A 13387-nucleotide genomic window follows, 5' to 3' on the forward strand; every position below is an offset into this window, starting at 1 on the left:
AGGTAGAGAAGAACTAAGGTGTACCCAAGGTAAGAAATGAACTAAAGTTCCTTGGCAGTGAAAATCCTAATGGGCCTAAGAACACCTTCCATACAAACCCACCCCTTACCTTTACAAACTTGGCCTCACCCCTGCTCCTCCTTCCCTTATTAACTAGCAGGAAAACTCTAGAAGATCTACCCTTGTTCAGTGCTAGGTAATACCTGGCCACAGCTATACCAGCCACAGACCTGGTCAGACTTTATTTCTCTAAGGAACTCGTACTACTCACAAGAGATTAACTCTGGTTCTGACTTGAACAATACCTAGACTGAGTTTAGGGTAGTAATTCTCAATGGAGAACAATTTTATGCTCCATGTATATCCACATACAACTACCCCATGACCAAAATAAATAAATACATAGGTAGACAGATAGATAGGTAGGCAGGTAGGTAGGTAGGTAGATAGATAAATCTGATCCAAATTGTCGATAGTGCCAATGCTGAAGAATTCTGGTCTTAAAAAGAAGCTAATTTTAGGGTACTGGTATTCAGCTGGGCCCAATACTCCACTAGAATATTGAAAAAGGCTCAAAGACACATATTACTGGGGGAGGAGTGGGAAGGGAACATGCATCTAACTTGTATCTTCTATGGAAAACTCCAGGACCGTGCCTAAAACCAGCTCACCATCCCAGGGCATTCTCAAGCTCCAATGAAAAATACCACCTGTTCTAGGGGCCCAGACGTCCTGTACAGAACAAAGGGAGGGAAAAGGCTACCTGCTTGACCCCTGTCCATGTCTCTAACCATTTCAGCCTCTACCCAGACCAGTTCTTGTGCTGTTTTTGCTCTTCTACCCCACCATCCACTCTACTAAGTATCAAAAAAGGAAGGTAGGAAGCACAAAGCCATGGATAAATTAGATATATGAGGCCACACTGTGCTGATCAAGGAAGAGGTTTCAGCCAGCCACACAGCTACCTTTTGTTGACCCAGGTAGGTAGGTAGGACAGGTATTGACAGGGAAAATTCATAAGAAGAAAAGTTTTATGGGAAAAGAACATATCCAGCCTTTGGTCTCAAGTGCTTTTAATCCCAGCATGGGGGGGGGGGGGGATGTGGCCAAGAAGCAGGCGAATTTCTGTGAGTTCAAGGCCAGCTTAGTCTACATAGCAGAGTTCTAGGACACCCAGGGCTACAAAGAGAAAACCTGTCTCAAAAAGCCAAATTAAAAAAAAAAAGAAAAGTGAATTGTCTTTGCCCTTACATCTGGAACTCCAAAGCCTCTTTTATGTCCTGGGCACACTTAAACCCTCTCCAAATCTCACCTCCAGTTCATTCAACCTCTGGATTCGGGGCGTAAATCTGAAGTTGTCCACTTCCACAGCAAAGGGTGGCTGCCAATCCTAGGAGAATAGAAAGAGGAAAGGAACTTGGGTTATCCCACTTTAATGTATGATCAGAAGGGAACCTAAACCAGCTCAGTACTCCATTAATATTTTCTAAAATTTCGTGACACCTCAGATCCATCAACCTGGCAAACATATAAATGGATCCACTTCCAACTCTCCCTAAGACTTATAACAGGGCATAAAGACCACTCAAGCCCATATGCAAGGCCTCATGTACACACCCTTGTAAACTTCTTCTAAGTCTTTCCCAACAGTAAAGTGTTAGGATTTTGAGAATTATAAAAAGCTCAAAACAGGTAACCACAAACCTTCTATACATCCGCATCACCACCCTTCCCTAGGCAGGACATATAACCCAGAGTTCTGGCAACCACACAGGACCTTAAGTCAAAAGACCTGGGTTCACATTGTAGTTCTACTAGTTAGTAGCTATGAGATCTTATTGCCTTTCTTTCTCAGTCTGTTTTCTTACCTGTAAGGTGGGCATATGAATTCTGGTCCTGACTTACTAACAAGACATTTGATCTTTAAGTCTGACCCCACCAGTGAATACCCATACAGGGTAGCTCAGCTCTGGTTCTGGCAGGGACTAATAGTTTAGGCTGTCAATGTCTGTTCTCAGTTAAAGAGTCACAGAAGACACTGCAGGAAAGACAAAGGAACATGCATCTGTATCTCTTACTCACTCACCAGGTCTGAAAGGCTGCCTATGGGTTCTCTATCATATACTTGCATGGTATAAGAGACAGGGAAGGAAGTCTGGAAGTGGGAAGCCCAATAGTTGTGGCAAAGAATGCAAGGATTTACAGAGGGGAAACCAAGAAAAATTAATGAAAGTAGGGAAAGCTTTACCATGCCAAGTTGAAGCTTTTTCTGTTCTACCCAAAGGACAGCTAAAGACTCCCCTTCCCAACAGACTCATGAATACTTCCCCAGACAGTCCTCTCTTTCCTGGAACTCTGTTGTGTAGGAAGTGGTAAGACAAAAAACAAAAAACAAACCAAAAACAAAACACCCTAGAATAACCTAGATCGATGTCTTCATTTTACAATGGGGGGGGGAGTAATTACATGCTAGTTAGCAATAGAGCCAACACTAGAATCCATGTCCTCTGATCAATGGTTCTTTGCACTATACCAAGCTACCAGCATCCATACACAAATGCAAACATATGAAAGGAGGGTAAAGGAATGGGAAAAGAAAGAAGGCTGTTGATCTCTTCTGCATGCATACTCGCTCTCTTAGAAAAGGAGCCAGAGGATTCTTATTTGCAATTACACATGTTCTCCCCCAACCCACAGTAGTAGAGAGCACCTGAGGCTGAGTAAAGCAGGAGAGAAAAAAAATTTAGGCTAATAATGGTATAGCTTAAGCCCAGTGGACCTCCCCATACTCTTACTACCGTCCACCAGACTACAACACTCCCATCAGCACAGATAACCCAGACAGAAAGGTACTCAAACACAAAACTCCAGGCAAATTTTCCTGCTCAGCCAAATTCTAAAGAATTGGTGCAACATCAAGCACCTGACAGGAGATTGCACAACTGAAATCCTAAAGCAGGAGCTACAACAGAGAGATGGGGAAGGTCCAGCAAACCTCTTCTTCAGTCCCATACTAGTACAAAATGCACAGGATGAAGGTATTTAGAGTGTGGTGACAAACAGGATGGCTATCTAATTCAAGAAGCTGTGATGCTCCCATATGGCCCATCCATCTATACCAAGTGTAGCAGTCAAATGCTCTGAAATTCAAACCCAAAACCACCCCCACTAAGTAAGACAAACTCCAATACCTACTCACACACAGATTTGCATCCTGAACCCAAGCATCACTTGTGTGAGTAATTCAAGTTCCAAACAGAAGAAAGCCAGGTGCTTTAGGGTCTAAAGGTGTTTTAAGTGAGGGAGAGGGGGGCGGGAGGGGGCACACAAAACCGTCAACAACAAAAACAGAGTCGGATCTCTTGGTGGACTGGAAAGAAGCAAACTATTGGAGCAGAAAAAAGAAACCCACAAAGGACAGTCCTTTCTGGCCACACACACACACACACACACACACACACACACACACACATCATGGACTTATCATTCTTTCCCATCCTGGTCCCCCAAAGCGGGGTAATCGCACCTATCTAAGGCCAACCTGCCCAAAAGCCCGAGGGAAAAAAAGGGAAATTCAGACCTCAATTATCCCCAGGTCAGAGGTGCCTTTCCTGACTACTTCAAGGAATTTTCCTCAAGGCGATCCAGGCGTCCAATCCTTCCTTTCTGTTGACCTTCCAGGCCTGTAACTACCAGTTGTGACTAACTCACCAGAGAAAAGCATCCTCAGACACTGTAGCTCCAACAAGGAAAAAATTAGTTTACCTAACTCTTCCTAGACCCTAGAGGACCCATCTAAAGTCAGTCAATGGAAGGGCACCAAAAACATTAGGTCGGATAAGGAGACCTGTGGTGGTCTCCTCGGGTGGGAATGAGGCTCCACATCCTGGATCAACACCTCAGAAATACAGTGAAGCAAGCGAATTCGATCCAACCCACCAAATCCCGTGTGGCCACTAAACACTGATCGTCATCTCTCCTCCAGTGTGGAGAGGCAGCAGCCTGTCCTAGCCTTTGGGAAACTTCTGGTCAAGTCAGGACTAGTACCAAAGATATGGTCCTTTTTGCTGACGTTTGGGAACCAAGAGAGATTTCCATAACTCTGTTCTGTTTCTGGGGACCCAAAAAAGCCTTATCTTATAGGATCACCTACATTCTGGGCCAGAGGTAGAGTAGAAATCTTCTGGTAAGGGACATACCAAGCTAAATGGTCAAAATTTCTTCATAGAAAATCTGTGGAGACCGTGCACAGGAAAGGTCTGACATTACCTTCAACTAGAAAACGGAACAAATTCCTAAACCCATCTCTGAGAAGGCAGAAAGAGCACCCAGTGTGAGAATGATTTCCTCACTGACCCATCAGGCCAGGATATTATCATAGATGAATTGGCCTGACAGGGTGTGAGTAAACATGAGTCAACACACACATGAGCAAACCAATGACCACATCAAACACCTCCAGAGTCACGGTAATTACCACTTACCAGAGTGTACTATGTTACCTAGTTTAATCTCATTATTCCCAGTACACAATTCACAGGCTCAGAGATTACCTTACATGCCCAAGGTCATACAGATGCTAACCTTCTAAGTAGTTTTAAATTCAGGTCTGTCTCCCTGAATTTAACCGTGTGATCTTTACACTACACCACACAGCCTGCCCTAAAGAAAATGACACAGTAGTCATTACTTAGTATAGCCTTGATGTAGAGGACACAAATTACCAGATGTATTTTCCGTGCCTCCCTGCGAACTCTCCCCAGCCCACAAGCATCTCAAGAGCAGGGTGGGTGGGAGTGGGCTCAGACCCCAGGTCTCTGGCATGCCATAAAACGAGAGAACCCCTGACTCCAGCACCCTTTCTACGATGAGCAAGGCACTCACAAGATCCCAGTCAATTCATCTTCCCACACCTGCTGCCCTCCGCTTGGGACTTCACCACTGGCTACCCGGATCCACCCACAAGCTCGCCACCGGCGACCATCAGCTCCCGGCCTTACCGCAGGTGGGCGGATCTTGCAAATGCCGGACTTCTCGGCGATGGGTCTGATTTTCGCGATGTAGCCAAGAGGGTCTCGGAACTCGGCCCAGCTAGGCTCGAACACCGGGCACTCCGGCGGCGGTAGGAAATCGTCGGACCCCAGCTCCATGGTGGGCCCGAGGGCTGGGCCAGAGATCGGGAGGGCTCAGACTGCCCTTAAGGACTCATGGCGCCGCCGCTGTCTGAAACCGAGGCACTTCTCGGAGTCTAGGCCCTAAGCAGGACGGCCACCGCCCGTCAGGGACTAGGGGGGCGGGTGCCGTACTCTAAAAGTCTCAGGCTGAGGTTTCTATTACCGGCCCTTAATCCTGTTCCGTTTCTTCCACACCCTGCCGCTGCCTACCAACTACTGCAGCCTTTGGTACTACACTTAAGTCCCAGTCGCCGCAGGTTTCATCGCCGCCACCGCCATCTTGGTTTGTCAGCGTCTCCTCCCCCCACCTCTGCACCTCACCACAACAAATCGGATCCCTCCGCGAGGTGTCTCTCCGACTTTTGTCTACTTTGAGCCAGAATAAACCCTAGGAAGCTTTCATTCTGTGGTGACTGAGTTAAATCGAGTGGTATATGCTCCTTATTTGGAGGTGGTTAGTTAAAAGTATTTACCAGACTGAGAGAAAATAATTCCTCTCAGTGGCGGAGGAACAAACTCGTAATTTGTTCGCCGGATCCTTTTACCGGATGGACCGGCGATGCACGTTTAAAGGCCAGTGGTGCGCATGCGCAGTCTCTAGACAAACCGGAAGAGGAGCTAGTATTCATAGATAGTGGCCCCCGTACTGGTACGCGCCCATGCGCGCTCGCAACCACTCGCGCACGCGCACGCACACACCCTAGTTCTCAAGCAGGCTTTCAGCTCCTCCCCAATGTCCTTTGCTTCTTCTCCCAGGTCTTTCTGTGAGAACCACGCCACGCAAGGCGGCGTTTTCTAGGAATCTCCGCCCCCTCCCGCCTCCCCCCCCCCATTCCCTCCCCTTCGCTTTCTGTGTGCCTGCTGCTTGTGGGAGACTTAGCCGACTTACACCTCTGGGATTTTTTTATTGTTGTTGTTTTGTTTTTAAAGAAAAACAGGAAACTTCTCACTTCCTAGAGAATGTGGATTTTTAGAAGCTTCGGTCCTACTTAGAGTAAAAATGCGTTATTATGCTTACCCCAGCATCATTAGCCATCAGCATTTTAATTAATGTTTTCAGCTGTTCTGTATGCATTATAAATGTATAAACAGTAAGTGTGTATGCGCGTATATACTTTCGTGGCAACTACTGCTACAAAACAAAAACAAAAAAAGGCCTGGATGTTTACATTTTTGTTTATTCCATGTATATGCACCACATGTGTGCCTGGTACCAGTGGAGGTCAGACGAGGACGTCCAATTCCCTGGAACTGGAGTTATGGATGATTGAGACCCACCACATAGGTGCTGGAATAGTTCCTCTGCAAGAGTAGCAAGGGCTCTTAACCACTGAACCATCTCCCCAACCCGCTTTTATATTTTAAGCAACAATGCATTTTATCCATCACCCACCAGTGACTTCTGTGCAAAACACCTGCTTGCCAATTTGTGAACCTGTAGTGTACTGCTTTTCAAACATTTACATACTTAGAGGTTATAATTATTGTGGTACCTGCTACATGTACATCTACCGTGTGTAGGTTCCCTAAGCTGTTTCTCCATAGGTTCATTAGTGACAACTATGTATTGAACCAGTATTTTGGAACTTCAGCTCAGCGGTAGACATTTGTCTAGCATATGCAGGGCCCTGGATTCAAATCATAACACCACAAACACAAAAGTTCTTGGGAGGGGGTGACATATATCTGTATTTGGGGATCATCTAAATTATTCATCAGGTCTGTACCTATATGCACAGATGTGTGTCCACTGCTTGAGTACCTGTGCACATGCTAATTAAATTTATATTCTCACATCGGACTGAATTAATTAAACGCAGAGACCCTTTGTACCTTGTATAGTAAGCAATACATGTTGAGTAAACAAAAGAAAAATGAATGCGTTTTATAACTGGTAACTCATATTGACTGAAAATAATGTACACTCTTTGCAAACATTTCTTGTATACTATAAAGCATCTACCATAGCTTGAAAGTGTCTGAAGAGGAGGAGGAGCGTTGTTCCTCCTCTAGTGAACTGCTCCTAATCATATACAGAGACAAACTAAGTAGATTCTACTTCAGGACTAAGCTTTGGTCATCCTAGCAGAAGGAGTAGGGTACTGAGTGGGAGGCGCACCCTGAAGTCCCACAGACCTGCCTTCTCATCTCTCTAGCTCTGCTATTTCTAGTCCTACCTGAAACTGAAATGAGGATGAAAATGCCTGCCTTGCAGAATTGTCCTACAGTACCTGGTGCTAGTTGTTTTTGTTTGTTTGTTTGTTTTTTGTTGTTGTTTTTTTTGTTTTTTTTTTTGAGACAGGGTTTCTCTGTGTAGCAGCCCTGGCTGTCCTGGAACTCTGCTTTGTAGACCAGGCTGACCTCCAACTCACAGAGATACGCTTGCCTCTGCCTCCCAAGTACTGGGATTAAAGGCGTGCACCGCCACCACCCAGTTCTATCTTTTGTTTCTTAGAATCAGCAAGTCATTACAAAGTAAAGCTCAATTAAGATCTAATTGTTGTCGAAGTGTGATGGCTCCTGACAGCAATCCTAAATTGAGGAAGAAGAACTGACTTCTCAGGCCAACCTGGACTATATACCAAGTTCCAGGCCAGCCTGAGCTTCAAGAGCCTGTCTCAAAACAAAAAGAATATCCCTTCTGCCCAGCTAACATTTCATATTTTTTCATTTGTTGTTTGGGGGTTTGTTTTGTTTTTGAGACAGGGTCTGACTATGTAGCCCTAGTTGGCCTGAAACTCACTATACAAATATGGCTGACCTCAAACTCAAAAAGATCCTCTGCCACCTAAGAGTTGTGATTACAGGCATGAGCCAACACACCCGGCAACAGCCTTGGGAAAGACATAAGTTTCCATTCTGTGGAAGAGGAATCAAGTTCTAGGAAGATTTAATAACTTGTCAGTGATGCAGAAGTTGCAGATTCCTGGTCAAATGTTTTTCCAATCATTTGCCCTGCTTAGATAAATTTGCTCATAAGTCAAGTAAGGATAAGTATTTAAGGTAATATTAAGATTCAAGGATGGGCGGGGGCTGGCGAGATGGCTCAGCAATTGAGAACACTTGCTGTTCTTGCAGAGATCTGGGTTCTATTTTCAGCACCACATGGCAGTTCACAAACACCCTCAACTCCAATTCCAGGAAGATCTGGTGCCCTCTTCTGGCTTCTGAGGGCACCAGACATGCACACAGTGCACATACATGCATGCAGGCAAAACAGTCACACATGTAAAATAAAAATAATAAATAAACAGTTCAAAAAAATTTAAAGGTTCAAGGCTGGTGAGATGGTATCATGGCACTTCCTACCAAGCCTAATAACTCAATTTTGATCCCCAAGACCCATGTGGTAGAAGGACAGAACTAACTCCTACGCTCTAACCTCTACATGCACAGTGTGGCACAAACATGCCCAGACACAAAATGCACACAAATAATAAATAAATGTGATTTTTAAAAAAAGATTCTGGTCTAGAGAGATGACTCAATAAAAGCAATTGCCACCAAGCCTGACAACCTGAGTTCAATACCCCACAAGTTCAATATCCCACAAGATAGAAAGAACCAACTCCCACAAGTTGTCCTCTGACCTCCACACATGCAACTCAATGTGTGGTATACATACACTCAGAAAGATAAACAAGTGTACTAAAAAGTTTTTAAAGATTCAAGTGGTTAAAAAACACTTTTTAAAAAAGTGACTCTGGGGGCTAGAGAGATGGCTCAGCGGTTAGGAGCATTGCCTGCTCTTCCAAAGGTCCTGAGTTCAATTCCCAGCAACCACATGGTGGTTCACAACCATCTGTAATGAGATCTGGTGCCCTCTTTAGGCATGCATGTAGACAGAATATTGTATACATAATAAATAAATAAACATTATTAAAAAAATAAAAAAAGTGACTCTGCCAGCAATCCTAGTACTTAGGAGGCTAAATAAGGAGGATTTTGAGTTTGAGGCCAACCTGAGCTATAAAGCAAGATACAGTGTATAATGAATGACACTATAAAGAGGAACTAGGCCGGGGAAACATGAGTCAAATTAAGGTTTGGCTTTTCTACCTGAAGGAGCTCAATAAGTGGTAAAGAACATCAGGCTTTTGGTCTCAGCACCACCCAGTCTTCCCACAGTCTTCTCCAATGCCCTTAGCCCAGACATATCACTGGGCAAAAGGAAACGGCACACTCTTTTAAATTAGTGAGACTGCATCCATGAATTCCTATTTGTGAAAATCATACTACACACCAGGAAGTTTGTGAGCAGTGGATGCCTTCCTGGAGCAGAAGGTATTTACTCACGGAGATCTGCCAAGTACCTCACGTTCCTGACTCTTGATTTTCTTGTTCATAAAAAGAACTTAAATAACGATTTCATTACTTTAGAAGATTAGCGATAATGATGTCTGCCTTTCTTTAAGGGCCAGGTGCTATGAAGTAGTATTATCTCTGTCTTGTAGATGAGGAGAATGAAACTCAAGCGCAAGTCACATAACTAGAAAGTAACAGAGCCAGGATTCAAACTGTCTTTGTCCCCAAAATTCTACCTATGAAAGTCTCAGATGTTGTTCCTCGCACAGAAAAGTGTTTAGGAAATAAGTTCCTTTCCAAGATTCAAGTCTTACTGGGGACCAATCAAAGACTGGGCACTGCAGGCTACAGAATTTGGAAGCAACAGGGACCCGGCCACCTGGGAGAGAGGGCTGGAATAGAATGTATGCAGAACAATAATTCGAGGTCTTGGCTGGACTCTCAATAACACCCCCATATATTCTATAGATAAACTGCATGAGAATGCCACTGTGTTTTAGGGGTAGGGATGAAACCCAGGGCCCTGAACATAGGATCTCATACGCACTAAACAGGTGCTCGGCCCCAAACTCTACTACCAACCCCTAGGCCTCCTTTTAATTTTGGTCTGTAAAATTCCAAAATAGGTATGCAGTATCTTTTCGTCATTATTTATTTGATCTTTGTTTGGAGCTGTTTGCTTGTTTATTTGTTTAACATGAGGTCTCACTTGCTATATAGCCAAGGATGACCTTGATAAACTCCTGATCCTCCTGCCTCTAACTCCCAAGTACTGTGCTTACAGACAGGAGCCACTGTTGTTCTTTTTTAAAAGAATATGATGAAGGGATGTTCCGGGCAGCTTGCGGAGCAGCTGCTAGTGGCTGTGGGTCCCCGCAAGATCTCCAGGGTGGCAGCGCCATGCGGCCGGGGGAGTCAGGGTCCCCAGGCAAGCGGCAGAGTCAGGCGGCTGGATGTGGTGGACGGCAGAGTAAATGGACATAAGGCTATACATAAAGCTAGACATTTATTACTTAAAGAAAGGAAAACATAGACAAACATAGAGAAAACAAGACACACATACACACACACACACGCACACACACACATGAGAGAGAGAGAGAGAGAGAGAGAGGAGAGAGGAGAGAGGAGAGAGGAGAGAGGAGAGAGGAGAGAGGAGAGGGAGAGAGAGAGAGAGAGAGAGAGAGAGAGAGAGAGAGAAGATGGCGGCGAGGGAGGTCCGAAGTGGCTGGGGTGGGCGTGTTTAGTTCTTAAAGTGACAGCAGAAGACTAACAGCCACCATGCCCAACTCCCAAATACCCCTGGACTCCATTTCCTTCTCACCTCTATCCCCCTTTTCTCCATCATTTGTGAACCATTTACTATCTCTCTACCATGGAATATTTTTAAAAATTTATTATTATCATTATTTTATTTTATGTATTCAGATGTTTTGCCTGAATATAGGTTTGTGTCTTTGGAGGGCACTGAATTCCCTGGAACTGGAGTTACATACAGTTGTGTGTTGTCATGTGGATGTGGGAATTGAATCTGAGTTCTCTGCAAGAGCAGTCAGTGTGCTCAACTGAGGCGCCCCTCTCCAGGTGCTTCTTCTTTTTTTGTTTGTCTTTCAAGACAGGGATCCGCCTGCCTCTGTCTCCTGGGTGCTGGGATTAAAGGCGTGCACTACCACCGCCTGGCTCTTTTTCTTTTAGATGAAGTAGCACTATTATGTTGATCACGCTGATCATAAACTTGTGTCCTCAAGCAACTCAACTATCTGTCTTCTGAGTGGGACTATCTGTAGGTGTACACCACCATATCCAGATTGTACTCTGATACAATCTGATAAGGGCCTTAAAATAAACGTGATTGTCGGCTAGAGAGATGGCTCAGAGGTTAAGAGCACTGCCTGCTCTTCCAGTGGTCTTGAGTTCAAATCCCAGAAACCACATGGTGGCTCACAACCATCTGTAATGAGGTCTGGTACCTTCTTCTGGCCTGCAGACATGCATTCAGGCAGAGAATGCTGTATATAATAAATAAATAGATTTTTATATATGTGATCGAGAGAGTGTCAGAGCGAGACATACTCAGAGACAAATATAGGTGTATAGTATGTGTATAATCAAAGAAATTAGGAAATTATAATAATATCTAAAAGTATCTTATGATGCCAGAGAAAAAGGTGATGCTCAAAGAAATATAGACAGATACTTAACAATATAATCAAAACAATAACAATTCAAAATACATTAGGACAGTGGTGACTTTAAATTGATTAAAATGAAAAATCCATAACCCCACACTGATATAAATAGAGAAATTAGAGAAAAAGGAAAGTTTGTTTACTGATATTTTAGTCTCTTTTTCCTTCCTTCCTTCCTTTCCAAGACAGGGTTTCTCTGTGTAGCTGTCCTGAAACTCACTTTGTAGACCAGGCTGGCCTCAATCTGAAAGACCTGGATAAATCCAGATCCCCCTAGCAGGAAAAAATAGAGCCAAAAATCTAAGCAGGGAGATAAGAATCAGAAATCTAGGATTAGCAGGTTCAGTGACTCTGCTTCAGGAACTAGCTGAAGATAAAGTTAGATTGTAATCTTGAGAAACAGGGAGTTGCCCCTTTGTGATTATCATTGGTATTTTTGGAATACTCTGTTTCAGAAACTAGCTGATTATAATCTTGAGAATAATCTTGAGAAACAGGGAGTTGCCCCTTGTGATCATCACTGGTATTTTCGGAATTTTCTGTGATGCCCTCCCTACCCCTTTTGGATTACTGGGCTGTGGTTTCTTCCTTTAAAAACCCCTTCTCCCAGTTACTCGGGGTCGAACTCCTCCCCTGCGTGGGTTATGAGTCTCGGCCCCAGTGCACTGGTTCTTGTCTTGTGTGATTGTAGCAAGGATGGTCTCTCGTGAGTTACTGGGGTTGGGGGGTTATCCTGAGACTTGAGTGAGAGTCTCCCCTCACTGGGGGTCTTTCAAATCAAACTCAGAGATCCACCTGCCTCTGCTTCCTGAGTGCTGGGATTAAAGGCGTGAGCCACCACCACCTGGTTGTTCTTTTGGTATCTTGAGACTGGATTTCTTGTAACCCAGGCTGGCCTTGAACTCTTGCCTTCACCTCCCAAGGTCTGGAAGTATGTTCCACCATACTCATTTGAGAACATTTAGAATTCTAAACAAAAAAATATGAATGGAATAATAATGGAGCTGGAAAATCATCAACAGATGCTGAATTTTTTTCTAAATATGATGACATTATTAGCATATATAACTATAACCCTGATGCCTAAATCTTAATCTATCTCTTTTCTGCGGATGGGTGGATCAAATGAGATGGTCTTATTCTGTGGTCTAGGTAGTCTTAGAATTCACGGCATTCCTGCTGCTTCATTCTACGAACTTCTTATTAAATTTGTGAGATACCATGCCCTTTCTAGGTGCTGATTTCCAAACTCTTTACAATAAAACAATCTTTGCTTTTTTTGTTTTGTTTTGTTTTTTAAAAAACAAAAACAAAAATCTGATTTAGAGGTTGGGGTAGGGAAATTATAAGACTAAGAATATCTTGTGGTGCCAGTAAAAAAGGCGGTGTCAAAGAAAGTTGGACACATGTCAAAGGACACAAAAGTCACCTTAGAGGCTATCTACAAGCCAAATCGGGGCCATTTTGTGTTCATAAATTTTGTTTGTTTGTTTGTTTTTATAGTATTTGGGATTGACCCTAAAACCAGTGTATGCTAGGAAAGTGCTCTTACCACTAAGTTTTATTTTCAGTTTATCTTTAATATCTTTTGCCAGTTTGTTTCTTCAAAACAGGGTTTCTCTGGGTAGCCCTGGCTGTCCTAAAACTCTGTAGACCCAAACTCAAGGTATGTGCCTGCCTCTGCCTCTCGAGTGCTGGAATTAAAGAAATGTGCCACCA

The 13387-nt window shown here is 43.9% G+C and overlaps 1 protein-coding gene across 6 annotated transcripts in view; it reads right to left on the bottom strand.

The window, feature by feature from the left end:
* The window catches only part of Kdm5c (lysine demethylase 5C), a 39421-nt gene extending 33929 nt beyond the window's left edge, over positions 1–5492 (bottom strand). For 4 of the 6 annotated variants that reach the window (XM_048441649.3, XM_048441647.3, XM_048441648.3 and 1 more), the window contains exons 1-2: positions 5001–5491; positions 1313–1390 (exon numbers count right to left, since the gene is read on the bottom strand). In XM_048441649.3, coding sequence (XP_048297606.1) covers positions 1313–1390; positions 5001–5150 — 228 coding nt within the window. In that variant the 5' untranslated portion in view covers positions 5151–5491. Of the gene's footprint in view, positions 1–1312; positions 1391–5000 lie in introns of all 6 variants that reach the window. The other 2 variants (XM_048441654.3, XM_048441653.3) reach the window with 1 other exon arrangement.
* Positions 5493–13387: the final 7895 nt, after the last annotated feature.

Source organism: Myodes glareolus, chromosome X (assembly GCF_982192425.1).
Source record: "Myodes glareolus chromosome X, mMyoGla1.1, whole genome shotgun sequence".
NCBI classification, from domain to species: domain Eukaryota; kingdom Metazoa; phylum Chordata; class Mammalia; order Rodentia; family Cricetidae; genus Myodes; species Myodes glareolus.